At 41.5% G+C, this 17,138-nt stretch overlaps 3 protein-coding genes across 12 annotated transcripts in view; 2 read left to right on the forward strand and 1 right to left on the reverse strand.

Annotated features, from left to right (window-relative positions):
* The window catches only part of LOC110488077 (four and a half LIM domains protein 3), a 29,844-nt gene extending 28,184 nt beyond the window's left edge, over positions 1-1,660 (forward strand). The window contains exons 5-6 of the mRNA XM_021560064.3: positions 62-248; positions 829-1,660. Coding sequence (XP_021415739.1) covers positions 62-248; positions 829-989 — 348 coding nt within the window. The 3' untranslated portion in view covers positions 990-1,660. The remainder of the gene's footprint in view (positions 1-61; positions 249-828) is intronic.
* Positions 1,661-5,614: 3,954 nt separating this feature from the next.
* LOC110488079 (chromatin modification-related protein MEAF6) lies at positions 5,615-11,060 on the reverse strand. 4 transcript variants are annotated; one of them, XM_021560065.3, is made up of 9 exons: positions 10,749-11,017; positions 10,121-10,236; positions 8,344-8,431; positions 8,177-8,222; positions 7,877-8,045; positions 7,004-7,033; positions 6,402-6,470; positions 6,179-6,212; positions 5,615-6,036 (listed from the first exon to the last, which is right to left on the reverse strand). In XM_021560065.3, exons 1-9 carry the CDS (start codon positions 10,836-10,838, stop codon positions 6,022-6,024), a joined length of 657 nt encoding a protein of 218 aa, XP_021415740.1. In that variant the 5' UTR covers positions 10,839-11,017; the 3' UTR covers positions 5,615-6,021. The 4 variants fall into 4 exon arrangements, with proteins under 4 accessions (XP_021415740.1, XP_021415741.1, XP_021415742.1 ...); XM_021560066.3 differs by lacking the exon at positions 7,004-7,033 and having other exon boundaries at positions 10,749-11,037; XM_021560067.3 differs by lacking the exon at positions 6,402-6,470.
* Positions 10,956-16,802, forward strand: stpg1 (sperm-tail PG-rich repeat containing 1). Of its 7 annotated transcripts, none has more exons than XM_021560061.3 (9): positions 10,956-11,087; positions 11,342-11,440; positions 11,528-11,649; positions 11,753-11,851; positions 12,103-12,282; positions 15,205-15,316; positions 15,453-15,621; positions 15,891-16,081; positions 16,263-16,802. In XM_021560061.3, the coding sequence occupies exons 2-9, from the start codon at positions 11,407-11,409 to the stop codon at positions 16,334-16,336; spliced, it is 981 nt and encodes a 326-aa protein (XP_021415736.3). In that variant the 5' UTR covers positions 10,956-11,087; positions 11,342-11,406; the 3' UTR covers positions 16,337-16,802. The 7 variants fall into 7 exon arrangements, with proteins under 7 accessions (XP_021415736.3, XP_090083892.1, XP_021415737.3 ...); XM_090227766.1 differs by having other exon boundaries at positions 11,543-11,649; XM_021560062.3 differs by having other exon boundaries at positions 10,990-11,087; positions 11,753-11,828.
* Positions 16,803-17,138: the final 336 nt, after the last annotated feature.

Consider the following 17,138-nt stretch of genomic DNA (forward strand, 5'->3'; position numbering starts at 1 on the left):
CATTGTGAAAAAGACTTGCTAGATCAAGTGGGTGAGGTTGATGGGTATGTATCCTCCGTAGGCACTGGCAACAGGGGGTGTGAGCTACAAGGATGAGACGTGGCACAAAGAGTGTTTCGTGTGCACAGGATGTAAGATCCCACTGGCCGGCCAGCCCTTCACCTCCCAGGGAGACACACCCTACTGTGTCAAGTGCTTCAGCAGCATCTACGCACAGAAGTGTGCCTCCTGTAACTCGCCCATTACAGGTTAGTACATTCTCCATTCGACTAGATAATATGGATTGATTTGAGACACTGTTTTGTCCTTTAATGGAACCTTATATAGCCCATGGAGCTCTGTTCAAAAGGAGTGCACTATAAAGGTAATAGAATGCCATTTGGGATGCACTCAATGTCTTCCCCATTATGTCACTTTGTACCAACCCATGCAAATGCCAGAGCACAGACGTACTGTAAATATACTAGTAAGACTTGCGGCTATGTTTAGAATGCCAATGTTTCAATTAAACACAGGGACCTCTGAGACCTGGCAGATCCTCAGCAGGGCTATTATTGTAGCCAACCATAGAATAACCCACAGAACTTAATGTTCAGAATGTAATTTCTTTGTGTTATGTAATGTCTCTCTTACTGCCCAGCTGTCAATCCAGGTGAGCGTCAAAGGTCTCTTTGTAGATGTAGACTATGTCCCAAATGGCACCCTATTCACTTTATAGTGAACTACTTTTGACAAGGGCCCATAGGGCTATATAGGAAATAAGATGCCATTTGAAATGCAACCGTATTCTATTATAGATGCTAACGAGTGTGTTTTATTTCCCTCCAGGGTTTGGCGAGGGGAAGTATATTTCTTTCCAGGATCGTCAATGGCACCAGCCCTGCTTCAAGTGCTCCCGCTGCTCCGTCTCTCTGGTTGGGGCTGGCTTCTTCCCCGACCGTGACCAGATCCTGTGTGGAGACTGCAATAACGACCAAGAAGACCAATGAGAATCACTGTCTTCGTCCTTCAACTGCACCTGACCAATCACAAATGTACAGTAATAGCTAACAAGTTTGTAACACAGTGGTGTCCACTTCCAGGTTTGTTAACATCTACAGTACAGTACAGAGAGCATCTAAACCTCAACATATTAAAGCAAACACTACATTTTATACTACATCACCTTAAATATATTTATATTTTTAAAATTAAATCAGCATTGCATGTATTCTGTTGTTAAACTGCCTTTACAACATAAATCACATTGAAATGTATGTTGAAATGTATGTTTTAAGTCAGCAAACAAGTATGACGTAACTAAAGCTTTTCCTCTTGTAATTTGTAATATATTTTTGCACACAAATACATTAAAACATTTTTTTTCCTAAGGTATCGTACATATTAATGCACCTGACCTGGGCTCTGCTGAAATATGGTGTTAGTGATGCACATGTAGTATAAACTAAGTGCCTTAACAGCTGTATTTTATTGCAGCAATATAAAAAATGATCCAAATGTTGTCAGAGCTCAGCTTGTCAATAATATTTAACATTTTTGTATTATTTTATATAAACCAAGAGTGCCTTTCTTGCCTTGTTTTTTTCATGCTGTATTGTAACTATTGTGTAGTGTTACTAATCTAAAGAAATAAAGCGTAATTTATTTACTGTAATAATAACGCACTGATCAGAATACTGTATTTGTAAAGATGAATATATTCTATTTCTCAAGATGGGCCAAAAGAAACCCTTCATAAGGCTTCTTTGCTGTGTGTACTGTCTTCTGATGAGAACAGCCTTCAGACTTCTGCGTACATTACAGTTGACTTTCCTTACTCAACCCCGGGTGTGAACAGATTTGATCATTTTTACATTGATTGTGCCAGGGTGTTGGTGCCTAGTGGCCACTCCCTGGAATCCAGTGAGGGTTCAGGCAGACCAACACAAAACACATTGTAGCAGAGGTACAAACTGTCCCCAAAAGGCTGATTAAATCTTTATTCAATGTGGAATGTAGTTTTCTTCAAAATACCCAATGACTTGCTAAAGCCACTTTTTGATAATGGGCTGTTAAAAGCTTTACACGGTCTACGCAATGGATCCAACAGTTCTATGTAGTGTTGTGCTCCGTAGCTCAGTTTGTATAGACTTGGAATTCACTAAGCATGGCACTATGGCAACTTCATAGCTCTATGAAAAAAAGCACATGCCCTCCATATGTACCTCACAAGACTACACAGAGAACAAAAAGTAGCTGGCATTTTAAACCAAGTTGTTTCTACAGTTAAAAACAGATATGTTGGGTCAAGTGGGTCGAAAGCGAGACACAAGACTGTTCACACATTCTTACAGGATTGACAACAACACGTGTGTTGTAAATTCAACTGAAGATGACAGGAAGTGAGGGGCCTAGCCTCTGAAGTCGCAAGTGCATGTGCTTGAGGAGCCACCCCTCGGGGACCAGTGTCAACACCCAGGTCAATGCAGTGTGTATGCATCAGTCAAGAATGGGGCTGATAAACACTTTCATATGCATGATTCCTATATGCATGATTCCTATATGCATGATTCCTATATGCATGATTCCTATATGCATGATTCCTATATGCATGATTTCCAGGAACTGGAAATTACAAATAATAGTAATAGATTAAAATGTATCTCTTGTTCAAAACAGTACATGTGTGTTTTGTGATCAAGCTTATGTCGAAGCCATGTCGAAGAGCCCACATTTTAAATACTAACTGCGTAACAAGCTTGATTCTCATCGCAACAAAAGCCTATCAGATGAGATCAACAATCTAGAAAAAAAATCAAGGGCAATGTTGTTGTGCGTTTTTAAATATTTTTTTCCCATGACTTCTCCTGGAATATGGCTGACCCTGTTTGCGGAGACGTTAGAAAGTGGCCTTGTTTGGTCCCACGAGGACTATCAGCCAGGGTTGTGGCCACAACACCCAAAGAGATCTGAGCATCATAGACTAGTTAATCTGGGGCTTTGTCCCTATAGGGCTCTGGTCAAAAGGAGTGCACTATATAGGGAATAGGATGCCAATTGGGACACAGGCTGGGGCTGGGGATGCAGTCAACAGGCCCCACCGAAACCTATTCAACAGTTCTGCCGGTGGCAGCTGCAAAATAAATCAGGCTCACATAATGTGACCCCCTACAGGCCATCACTGAGATATAGGCCTCACATGATGCACTAGGGTCTGTAACAGGATACATTCACAACACACTATACTGTACTAGAAGTACTCTTGTCCCCAGCCGGCACTCTCTACAATTGAGCCTGGGGACAGTTATACTACAAGTAATCTCAGAACACAAAACCAAATCTCATGAGAATGCTGGCCAACTACTTGATTTGGTTAACATTTATGTTAAAAGTCTGACACAAGAGAGTACATACTGGAACCAGTTATACAACTAGTGCCATTTCGAGGAATCCAGTTGTTCCGGAACATTAGTCTTTAGTTTATGAATTTCCTGTACTGGCTGGAATCAAAATAGAAATGGCCCGACCCTGTAGTAATTGTATTTTTCAAGCTGCTTTGCACAGTCTATTGTTCCGATCAGAATGTTTTGGATGGAGCATAAAACAACAACTGACAGATCATATTGCTACATTAGAACACAGAGTAACATTTTTATCTATGACACATGACTGAGTCATGGACAGAAATGTGACCTGCTCGAACCACAAACTCATCATGTCAGACTCCATGGCTGAAGACATGGGAAGTGACAGGGAGGGGAGGACATGTATTTGGACTAGACACTGTGGTTTGGATAGAGAAGGGAAAGAAGTATATCATTTGAAATACACCATCATTCTTCATGAGGGATTATGAGTGAGGTAAAAGCTAGAGAATAAAATGAAACCCATTTGTTAGAGAAAAACCCAAATCTTTCTCCCCCAAGTCCCTACACCAACAATAATACCCAAAGCAAGAGGAGCGGTAGGCCTAACCTTGGAAAGAAGCAGCAGCTAAAAATATAGTAATTCTATAGTACATTCCAAATTAAACGTGACTAACATGGTGTGGAGGGAGAATAGCATAAAACCGAAGAATGCATTCTAGGGATTGATTTATTCCAGACAGCCTCTCCATCATTAATGTCAGCAGTTTAGCTTTGCCTGGGTGTCTCCAGAGAGATGATGCTTGAAACCATGCCCCAAATGGCACACTATTCCCTATATAGGGCAACTACTTTTGACCAGGGCTCATAAGGCTTTGGTCAAAAGTAGTGCACTATGTAGGGAATAGAGTGCCATTGGGGACTCAGCCTGTGACTAACGTGGAAGTCACTACATCATAATGGGTCAGTGTTCTGACTAACCTCACTGATGCACTGCACATGACAGAACTGAGGGATACTGTATATGACTTGAACACTGTTCTGAGTCAAGACTTGAGGTGGTACAGGCTGTCCCAAATGGCACCCTATTCCTTATGTGGTGCACTACTTTTGACCAGATCCATATGGGTTCTGATCAAAAGTAGTGCAGTAAATAGGGTGTAATTTGGGATACATAGAGACCCGTGAGCTAAGCCCAGAAGCTGTGGTAACAAAGGACTTTGAAGTGCAGGGTGTGCCATGATGGCATAATACAGTTGACATGGCATAATATTGGTGAGAGGACACCCTAATCAATAAGATCTTAGGCAATACAGAGAATTTAAGAACAGCATGAACCATACATTTGATAGGTTGATGGCAGATTTAAACACTTATGACTCATAGTAGCCAAATGTGGAACAGGGAAAACACTTTTTGGTTATGATATGGAAATCCTGTGGTTGAAAGGCAGTTAAGGCAATTCTTTGAGGTCTTTTGAACATGCATTATGAAGTAGCGCTACCTAGTGAACGAATGTGGTGTTGCACAATGGCAGTACAAGAACATTCACTTATGAACCTGCATATCTACTTTAAAAAGGTTACTACTACTACTACTACTATCTATTCATCCTGCATTTCAAAACAGGAGTCTGTATTCACCAACCTGTTTCATTACTATGCAGTACGCATCATGTTTGATCTTTATAAACAAGGGAACATTCTAGAAATAGCATGGGATAGGCTGTCATTGTGTTGTCACCTGGTTCACTCAAACTGTCACTATTTTCATAAAACAAACTCAGTCGATGAGAACTGCCCCACAGGAATGCCTGTTTGAATGTGAACATTGTTTTGATACCATTTCCAGAATCTCACCAACTGCACATCTTCTCTGGGATGAGAGAATTACTGACAAATGTGAATGGTTACGTCCAAAATGGGACCCTAATCCCTATATAGAGCACTACTTTTGACCAGAGCCCTATTGGCCCTGGTCAAAAGTAGTGCACTATAAAAGGTAATGGTGATGCTATTTAGGACTGATCCAATAAGAGGGGGGACTTGGGAGACATCCTAGGATCCCGAGGCTCGTCTGAGCTCATTGGCCTGTAATTGGTACGTAAATGAGCCATGAAGACACCACAAAGAAACCAGGCAGTAATTGCTGTCAGACAAGGGGAAATCTGATGATAATAAACTAGCTTCTGTGTTGATTTTCCTGCTGTATTATTACTGAAGAATACAGGGTAAAGACAGATGGTGACTAATGATTTACTGAAGCGTAGATTTTTAGCAATAAACAAATGTATTGTAATTGTAATTTTATTACAATCTTATGCAAAACAAATCTCAAAGTAAAAAAAAATATTAAAAAGAAGCTGGGATATTCTAGAGCTACAAAACTACACAATGACTAATACGAAGTAAAACAACTTTTTGTTACAAAGAGAGAAAAATGGTGGGAGTTACATAATAAATAGTGCATTTTCAACCCTATACAATAAGGTGTTATCCAACCCCCACCTGCGTCTTGAGTAACATGCAATAACACACCTTGTCTGCAGGAAAATCGTGAAACAGAAATATTTCTGATAGCAAGTGAGAGGCAATGTTTCATGCAATGTACACAATAAAGACAGTTAAAGTTCAGAGGGGCTCTCTGCTTCACCGTAGACCTTTGTCTGGCCACTTGATCAAGTCGAATAATCCTGTGGAACAAGGACAATATAGACAACAGAATTAAAAGCAGAACCTAAATCTTTCTAATAACAAATGTCTTTATTAATAGCTCAATGCAAGCAATGAGCAGACATTTAAATGTTATGTTGTCCTACAAAATGAATAGCTTACCACTCTGGGTTTTTTGTTCACTTTCATGTCAAATCTAAAAACAAAACAATGCAAGAGTTGTGTTAGGTAGGCCAATTTCAGGTTTGACTAAATACAACGGTAACTAGGGGGGACAACAAGCACCACTACAGTTACTCAAGCTAAGAGACCAAACCACAACAAGACCACCAGAGCACCATATGAACACCTGGGGTGCAGCGAAATATGTTTGTTTGTACTCAACCTTTGACCTCCCCATCTCATTTTGGCAGGAAGAGCAGCTTTTTTCACAACTGGATTAGGGGAACTTGACCTTTTGGAATGAAACCATGAAGGGTCAAGAAATACACTAAACTTCTAAAGAAGAAGTGTTTAAGCCCCTATGATTCATAAACACTTAATAATCTAGTGTTGAGTCTACAGAAGCTAGGTGTTAATACCTTATTATAAACAACACATGATTTGAGAAATTAAGGGTGCATCCCCAAATGGCACCCTATTCCTTGTATGGGGCCTGGTCAAAAGTGGTGCACTAAATAGGGAATTGGGTATCATTTGGGACATTGTTGAAGATTTGGACATGCAATAACGATAGTGAATCAATGAGGACGCATGAACCGAAAGAGCTAGAGCGACAGAAGCAAAACAGAGAGCTGAGGGATGGAGAGAGTGGGAAAGTCAGGACGGGGTCAAAGAAGGCGGGGGTTGTATCCCAAATGGAACCATATTCCCTACATAGTGCACTACCTTTGACCAGAGCCCAAGAGCAGTGCGCTATGTAGGGAATAGTGGTACGTAGCCAGGATGTATCACCACAGGAAGCAGGAAGTAAAATTGGAGACTTACTCAAAGTCATAATCAAACATGGCAGAAGGGCTGGGGCAGCGTTAGGGGAGGAAAGAGCAGCAGTAGTTAGTACACCGGCCGGACTCACTCTAAAGGGATGCCTACATATCTGTAAAATGAACCTACAACAATATTTTGTCTTTTCACAAAATGAAGCGTATCTTATTGAGCAGATCTGGCGCTAAATATATTAAGCTACATACAACATATAACACAGTGGACAGAAACAGGTGTGATAAGCTTACTATTCCTCACATTCCAGCTCCAACATAAACAAAGACTATCCACTTGCTATAAACCAGATGTTTATACACTACTACACCCAATCAAACTGACCCTGACAACTTTAAAAATGGTGTGTTGCTGACCCAAGAAAAACAAAAGCAGTACAAGCTTAGCAGCTTGGCCAAAGAAACTTCAGAGTCAGAGACAACGTGCATTATCCATAGCAATCAAAAAGAGTGAGAGAGCACAGCACAGATTTCAGACTCGACAGTAGGGCCATGTTCAGTTAATCTTACATTTCACTCATTTAGCAGACGCTCTTATCCAGAGCGACTTACAAGAGCAACACTCTTAACCGCTAGGCTACCTGCCACCTGAACATTCCACAGCAATGTGTCCTACTGAAAGCCCCCTAGGATAGCCTAGACCAGGGGGGATGTATTTAGGAGTTAGCCTAGACCAGGGGGGATGTATTTAGGAGTTAGCCTAGACCAGGGGGGATGTATTTAGGAGTTAGCCTAGAACAGGGGGGATGTATTTAGGAGTTAGCCTAGAACAGGGGGGATGTATTTAGGAGTTAGCCTAGACCAGGGGGGATGTATTTAGGAGTTAGCCTAGACCAGAGGGGCTGTGTTTAGGGTCAAGTACCTGTGTCTGTTTTTGTTCTTCCTCTTCTTGTGGCTTCCGTGGTGACTGCCTGAGGAAGAGGATGCAGCCTTCTGAGGTTTGAGGTCCTGCAGGGCCCCGTCTGCATCCTCTGTGTCCTCCTGACTGGGCTCATTCTCTTGGTTCTGGAGGTCTGGGGACGTGTCGCTCTCTGTCCCACACAATGGAGCAGCATGTCACACTCAGATCTATCAGTATCTCACACAGATATATGCACTGTGGTAAAAAAAATATATAATAATAAAAAAAGTTGCATGCAGTTGTTCTGAACCAAATACCTACGCTTTTCATTCATGTGATCTGGTATCCCACCGAGTGCACAGACAGCCTGTTCAACAAAGGTGAAAAGTTGGTCAGACTCAGCATTTACACATTCTTGCAATCATACACGATCTAGCATGAACATATTGAGAGGACAGGCAAAGGATAGAGTGAGGTGAAGCACTCACTGCTACAGAAGTGACGGAGGACTTGCTGAACAGACGCTCTGCCTCCTTGAACTTTCGGTTTCTTCTGTCCGTCTTGCTGTTGGAATTTCTATAACGGAACAATACAGAACAGGGTAAATACAGTTTAAGTCGAAGGTTTACATACACCTTAGCCAAGTACATTTAAACTCAGTTTTCACAATTCCTGACATTTAATCCAAGTAAACATTCCCTGTTTTAGGTCAGTTAGGACCAACACTTTATTTTAAGAACGTGAAATGTCAGAATAATAGTAGAAAATGATTTATTTCAGCTTTTATTTCTTTCATCGCATTCCCAGTGGGTCAGAAGTTTACATACACTCAATTAGTATTTGGTAGCGTTGCCTTTAAATTGTTTAACTTAGGTCAAACGTTTTCAGGTACCCTTCCACAAGCTTCCCACAATAAGGTGGGTGAATTTTGGCCCATTCCTCCTGACAGAGCTGGTGTAACAGTCAGGTTTGTAGGCCTCCTTGCTCACATACGCTTTTCAGTTCTGCCCACAAATTTTCTATAGGATTGAGGCCAGGGCTTTGTGATGGCCAATCCAATAACTAGACTTTGTTGTCCTTAAGCCATTTTGCCACAACTTTGTTAGTATGCTTGGGGTCATTGTCCATTTGGAAGACCCATTTGCGACCAAGCTTCAACTTCCTGACAGATGTCTTGAGATGTTGCTTCAATATAGCCACATAATTTCCTACCTCATGACGCCATCTATTTTGTGAAGTGCACCAGTCTCTCCAGAAGAAAAGCACCCCCACAACATGATGCTGCCATCCCCGTGCTTCACGGTTGGGATGTTGTTCTTCTGCTTGCAAGCCTCCCCCTTTTCCTCCAAACATAACGATGGTCATTATGGCCAAACAGTTATATTTTTGTTTCATCAGACCAGAGGACATTTCTCCAAAAAGTACGATCTTTGTCCACATGTGCAGTTGCAAACCATAGTCTGGCTTTTTTAAGGCGGTTTTGGAGCAGTGGCTTCTTCCTTGCTGAGAGGCCTTTCAGGTTATGTCGATATAGGACTTGTTTTTCTGTGGATATAGATACTTTTGTACCAGTTTCCTCCAGCATCTTCACAAGGTCCTTTGCTGTTGTTCTGGGATTGATTTGCACTTTTTGCACCAAAGTACGTTCATCTCTAGGAGACAGAACGTGTCTCCTTCCTGAGCGGTATGACGGCTGCATGGTCCAATGGTGTTTATACTTGTTCATCTGTACAAACAATAATACACGTGGTACCTTCAGGCATTTGGAAATTGCTCCCAAGGATGAACCAGACTTGTGGAATTATAGAAATTTTGTCAGATTTCTTTTGATTTTCCCATGATGTCAAGCAAAGAGGCACAGAGTTTGGAGATAGGCCTTGAAATACATCCACAGGTACACCTCCAATTGACTCAAATGATGTCAATTAGCCTATGACATAATTTTCTAGAATTTTCTAAGCTGTTTAAAGGCACAGTCAACTTAGTGTATGTAAACTTCTGACCCACTGGAACTGTGATACAGGGAATTATAAGTGAAGTAATCTGTAAACAATTGTTGGAAAAATTACTTGTGTCATGCACAAAGTAGATGTCCTAACCGACATGCCAAAACTATAGTTTGTTAACAAGAAATTTGTGGAGTGACTCCAACCTAAGTGTATGTAAACGTCCAACTTCAACTGTAGACTGCAAACACAGGCTTGATGATTCAATATCAACTATTCACTTTTCATGTCTAAGTATGCTGTACCATGTCATGCTTACTTTTGGTTGGTGAGATATCTGTCCCATCCTCTGATGATGTTCCCATACATCTGGGTATCTTCCAAGTAGCTGCCCTCAAATGCATAGATCTGTCTCTCCAAGTTCACCAACGTCTCCTGTGGAAAGTATGCAAAAGGCATTAGACTTTGCATTTGTGTTTTATGAAACGGACAGAATGTGTTATTACAATATAGCCAGAGACTGTACCAGCACAGATAAAAGGAGAAACTTTTGGAACCAGAGCCATGATGTACAGTATGAGGGTATGCGCATAGTAGGTTTTGGCTGCTCCTTGTGGGCAAAATAAGTTACTACATAGTAACTAGCCCCAGCGACACATTGTACATAAACATTGAGTCCGGAGTAAAATCATCTATACCCACCATGCTCAATAAAGGCATGTTACATTTTATCTAATGTTCGATAACTCAATTAGTATGGCAGCTAGCTAACGAGTTAGCCACAAATATGTTGGTAGAACGCCGAGGCCTCGTCGTAGTAACTAGCGTGGCCTAACGATAGTTAGCTAGCTAGCAAGCTAACTTCCAAATAAAGCATAAGATGCAGCAATATACGCATATAGCAAAATATTTAGCGAAATGGAAACGTAGCTAACTAATTCACTTACCGCAAGTTCTTGTTTCCTCTTGACCAGCTCCGAGAGTTCCCGACGTGTGTCGGGAATCTGTGGTGGTGTCGCTTTTGCATGCATTGCCATGATGAATCTTCGAAAAACAAACAGCCGCGCGTCTTCAATGATGAAGGCAAATAAGCAGTAAAAACATTCGCCACGTGTGGGCGCTAGATGACAGGTTGCGTGCAAAGAGCCAAATGCGTTTAATTCTCTGGCCTCACCCTCTTTGCTTTCCGCCAAGAACGTTTACTCGCTGTCATGGCAACATATCATATGTGGAAACACTGTATCCTCACTCAGAAATGTGTTTCTGGCTACTGTGACAGCAGTTTGGTAAGATATAAATTATTGCATCCTATGATCACTTTGCGTGTTTAGCAAATGTAGGTCGATGATCATAACAAAAGTCTAAATCCTTCTGAAATTATTTCAATTTATTTTTTACTTTTGTTTTATCATGATCATCAAGCTACATTTACCATGCAAATCGCTAGCTTGTGGCTACTAGTCGTCAGCTAAATGTTAGCATGCTAACGTTAGATGTTGCAGTGTCGTTGCCATTACAAACTCTCTTCCCTTCTAAACAGATTGTCAGGCGGTGCAAATGCATCGGGCACCTGTACCTCCAGTTGTGTTGAATGTCTCTTAGCTAATGATGGGCAAAATACACAAAGGATTGAATGACAGTAAGTGTCATTTTTTGCCTTTCATCCTTTGTAGACCTAAGTAACGATCTGCTCAGACTTCAGATATCTCTTTTTATATTAATCTAGGCTGCAAACTTCCAGGATACATATCATCAATACCCACCAAATACCAAATAGTGGTGATAAGCAATGAGGATAAGAAAGGGTTCTTGTCACAAGCTAAGAGGTTCCTTTCAGAAGACAGTCAGGTAGATATGTCAACCAGTTAATCAATCAGTCCTCCTGCTAATCAATAAATCAACCAACATAATAATTGTCCTATTATGATATGATTTTCAAATGTGGTTTCAGAATGAAAACCCAGGGCCAGGCACATATATGTCTCACAGGCCTGCTGAAATCAGCAGCCCCTCCTTCTCAAAGAAAGGTACAGGAGGCTTTGCATCCCAGGTCAGACATGTTAATGGTACCCTACTCACAACCTCAATCTCTTTGTTCTCATCAGTAGAATCCTCATGAGATTTTAATGAAATGTATTCTCAAACTTTACCGATAATAGGGATCAAATAAAGTGTCCTTAGGATCTCAGAAACCCGATGAAGCTTATGTTATAGATTATTAGGTAGGTCTATACTCTCTTAAAACCCGGTCCTCTGCCATACTTACAACGCTTACCTAGGGCATCTTCTCTTCTCCACTAGGCTGTCAGAGTTCCCCGTAACCCTCAGAGAGGTATCCCAGGACCAAATGCCTATAACCTGCAGTCCTCTCTGATCCACAAACACAGCTTTGGCAGGGGAGGCTCCAGAACTTTCCGACTACCAGTGGCTGTACAACATGATGGCCCTAAGAACAAGACACCAGCCCCTAATCAATATCATGTAAGTGCAGTATTCAAGGTTATTCACAACCTAGGTTATATGAGAATACCTTTAAACAGGTCAACATTCACAAAGCCGTTGGGCCTGACGTATTACCAGGACGTGTACTCAGAGCATGTGCGGACCAACTGGCAAGTGAAAATAAGTGAAAATAAATGACTACCGCCCTGTAAAACTCACATCGGTAGCCATGAAGTCCTTTGAAAGGCTGGTCATGGCTCACATCAACACCATCATCCCGGAGACCCTAGACAACAACCTCTCCCTCAACGTGAGCAAGACAAAGGAGCTGATCGTGGACTACAGGAAAAGGACGGACGAACACGCTCCCATTCACATCGACGGGGCTGTAGTAGAGCGGGTCGAGAATTTCCAGTTCCTTGGTGTCCACATCACCAACAAACTATCATGGTCCAAACTATCACACCAAGACAGTCATGAAGAGGGCACGACAACACCTTTTCACCCTCAGGAGACTGAAAAGATTTGGTATAGGTCCCCAGATCCTCAACAAGTTCTACAGCTGCACCATTGAGAGCATCCTGATTGGTTGCATCACCGCCTGGTATTGGCAACTGCTCGGCATCCAACCGTAAGGCGCTACAGAGGGTAGTGCGTACAGCCCAGTACATCACTGGGGCCAAGCTTCCTGCTATCCAGGACCTATATACTAGGCAGTGTCAGAGGAAGGCCCAAAAAATTGTCAAAGACTCCTGTCACCCAAGTCATAGACTGTTCACTCTGCTACCACACGGCAAGCAGTACCGGAGCACCAAGTCTAGGTCCAAAGGCTCCTTAACAGCTTCTACCCCAAAGCCATAAGACTGCCGAACAATTAATCAAATGGCCACCTAGACTATTTACATTGACTCCCCCCCCCCTTTGTTTTTACACTGCTGCTACTTGCTGTTTATTATCTACACATAGTCACTTTACCCCTAACCTGTACCGCTGCACATTGACTCTGTACCAGTACCCCCTGTATATAGCCTCGTTATTGTTATTTTATTGTGTACTTTTATTTTATTTTTTATTTTAGTTAATTTAGTAAATATTTTCTTAACTATATTTCTTGAACTGCATTGTTGGTTAAGGGCTAGTAAGTAAGTATTTCATGGTAAGGTCTACCTGTTGTATTCGGCACATGTGACAAATAACATTTAATTTGATTTGATGAGAAGAGAGAAGCCATGTTTTAGATCCATATTGGAATGTAAAATATGAAATACTGTACATGTATTTCCTGTATACAATAGGCTTACATGTTTGTGTACTGAACATTTTACTCAAAAATGTTGCTATGAAAGTACAGTCGTGGCCAAAAGTTTTGAGAATGACACAAATATTAATTTTCACAAAGTTTGCTACTTCAGTGTCTTTAGATATTTTTGTCAGATGTTACTATGGAATATTGAAGTATAATTACAAGCATTTCATAAGTGTCAAAGGCTTTTATTGACAATTACATGAAGTTAATGCAAAGAGTCAATATTTTCAGTGTTGACCTTTCTTTTTCAAGACCTCTGCAATCCGCCCTTGCATGCTGTCAATTAACTTCTAGGCCACATCCTGACTGATGGCAGCCCATTCTTGCATAATCAATGCTTGGAGTTTGTCAGAATTTGTGGGTTTTTGTTTGTCCTCTCGCCTCTTGAGGATTGACCACAAGTTCTCAATGGGATTAAGGTCTGGGGAGTTTCCTGGCCATGGACCCAAAATATCCATGTTTTGTTCCCCAAGCCACTTAGTTATCCTTTTTGCCTTATGGCAAGGTGCTTCATTGTGCTGGAAAAGGCATTGTTCGTCACCAAACTGTTCCTGGATGGTTGGGAGAAGTTGCTCTCGGAGGATGTGTTGGTACCATTCTTTATTCATGGATGTGTTCTTAGGCAAAATTGTGAGTGAGCCCACTTCCTTGGCTGAGAAGCAACCCCACACATGAATGGTCTCAGGATGCTTTACTGTTGGCATGACACAGGACTGATGGTAGCGATCCTCTTGTCTTCTCCGGACAAGCTTTTTTCCGGATGCCCCAAACAATCGGAAAGGGGATTCATCAGAGAAAATGACTTTACCCCAGTCCTCGGCATTCCAATCCCTGTACCTTTTGCAGAATATCAGTCTGTTCCTGATGTTTTTCCTGGAGAGAAGTGGCTTCTTTGCTGCCCTTCTTGACACCAGACCATCTTCCAAAAGTCTTCGCCTCACTGTGCGTGCAGATGCACTCACACCTGCCTACTGCAATTCCCGAGCAAGCTCTGTACTGGTGGTGCCCCAATCCCACAGCTGAATCAACTTTAGGAGACGGTCCTGGCGCTTGCTGGACTTTCTTGAGCGCCCTGAAGCCTTCTTCACAACTATTGAACCACTCTCCTTGAAGTTCTTGATGATCCAATAAATGATTGATTTAGGTGCAATCTTACTGGCAGCAATATCCTTGCCTGTGAAGCCCTTTTTGTGCAAAGCAATGATGACGGCACGTGTTTCCATGCAGGTAACCATGGTTGACAGAGGAATAACAATGATTCCAAGTCCACCCTCCTTTTGAAGCTTCCAGTCTGTTATTCAAACTCAATCAACATGACAGAGTGATCTCCAGCCTTGTCCTCGTCAACACTCACACCTGTGTTATTAACGAGAGAATCACTGACATGATGTCAGCTGGTCCTTTTGTGGCAGGGCTGAATTGCAGTGGAAATGTTTTTTGGGCGTTCAGTTCATTTGCATGGCAAAGAGGGACTTTGTAATTAATTGCAATTCATCTGATCATTCTTCATAACATTCTAGAGTATATGCAAATTGCCATCATACAAACTGAGGCAGCAGACTTTGTGAAAATTTATATTTGTGTCATTCTCAAAACTTTTGGCCATGACTGTAGTGTTTTTGTTTAAAGACTTGCCTTTATTCTTGATGCTTTAGGTGTCTTTCAATGGGGTAAAGCCAAACACGTTAGTGTCCGCTCAATCAGTATTTCTGTCAACAACTGGACGGAGTTCTATGTGCTCAAACACTCTAAAAGGACCATCGCCATGTAAGTATTACACTTTTTATTAAAGCATTATATTTTTGCTAATTGGGAATATCATTTTTAATCTAAACTGCATTACATCGACTCCTCTACAGGATTTTATACTGTATATGATACTGTTTGTCTTTGCTTGTTCAAGGTCACTACAAAGTCAATGATGCCATAACTCAGAAATGCCCCAAGGTTCCCCTCTCCTGCTTTAAGTCCAACTCTGTGAGGATCCAGTCCCCTGTGAATAACCATGTCCCAGGCCCAGGCACCTATAGTCCCTACCAGGCCCCAGAGCCAGTCAGGAGAACCATCCTACCGTGAGTAAAAGCACAGGGTCCATATACATGAACCATCTTAGAGTAGGAGTGCTGATTTAGATGACGTTTTGCCTTTTTGATCAGAATGTTTAAGATTGCATGGACGGACGGACGGACGGACGGACGGACGGGGGTCCTGATTCTAGATCAGCACTCCTACTGGGAGACGCTTTATGAGTACGGATCCAGGACTAGCAGGGTAATCGTTTCTCTGATAACATCTCTCTGGTCTTAAACTGCTCTCCCATGCCCTTTAACCCTTGTCCAAGGAGGAGACATTACCTGGGAATATCAGCTCCCCCTCTGATTCTTCTGAAGAACCCTCCCCTGCCTGGCCCTGGGCAGTATGATGTAGTGAACTATGGAGACCCGACCAAGCACTTCATGTCCAGTGCCGTGTTTGTTTCTGGGACAAGCCGTTGGACCCAGGATGTGCGCGGCCAAGGAGTTCCAGGGCCAGGTGCTGTATTAATGACCCTTCTTATCACACTAACGGTTATAGTGGCCATTTTTCGTTTTCTGTTATACTATATTATTTTTTACTATTGTTATTGGTATTCTTAAAAAAATACATTCATGTTTAACCTTTCATTCACTGGAGAGGATATTGATTGAACTTAATGTCACTTTTTTGTTTATAGGTTACTATGAACCAGACACATCATCAAAGCGGTCTTTCTTATACAATTACTCCAACAACTGGATTCCAGCATGAAGCACTTGAGGCAACTCACATTGCTTTTGTGTGGGTGTTTTTGCATGTGTTCACACCACACTGGGCATATATTTACTAGTGTACTTTATGTGGAATTGTATTGTGGTTGAGTGGCTTGGTGTGGGAGTTTGTTTCTGCATGTAAGGAAGGTTTTGTACAATGTTTTCATGTGCATTCCATGTACTGTACGCATGTGTTTCACTGTGACTAAAGAGAAAGATACAAATCACTTCATATTTCCATCTATTCAGTAATTGTATTTCCAATACAGTGTCTTCAGAAAGCATTCATACCCCTTGACTTATTCCACATTTTGTTGTGTTACAGCCTCAATTCAAAATGGATTAGATTCCATTTGTTCCACTTCCAACTACACACAATACCCCATAATGACAAATTAAATCCATGTTTTTAGAAATTTTACCTAATGTATTGAAAATAAAACAGAAATATCTTAATATTCACACCCCTGAGTCAATACATTGTAGAAGGACCTTTGGCAACAATTACAGCTGTTAGTCTTTCTGGGTAAGTCTCTAAGAGCTTTCCACACCTGGATTGTGCAGCATTTTCAAACTTTTGCAAGCTCTGTCAAATTGGTTGTTGAACATAGCTAAACAACCATTTTCAGGTCTTGCCATATATTTTAAAGTACATTTAAATCAAAACTTTAACTCGGCCACTAAGGAACATTCACTGTCTTCTTAGTAAGGAACTCATGTGTAGTTTATTGTCCTGCTGAAAGGTGAATTAATCTCCCAGTGTTTTACATTTTAGTCATTTAACGGACTCTCTTATCCAG

Source organism: Oncorhynchus mykiss, chromosome 30, assembly GCF_057628025.1.
Source record: "Oncorhynchus mykiss isolate SJ-2025 chromosome 30, ASM5762802v1, whole genome shotgun sequence".
Lineage (NCBI taxonomy): Eukaryota > Metazoa > Chordata > Actinopteri > Salmoniformes > Salmonidae > Oncorhynchus > Oncorhynchus mykiss.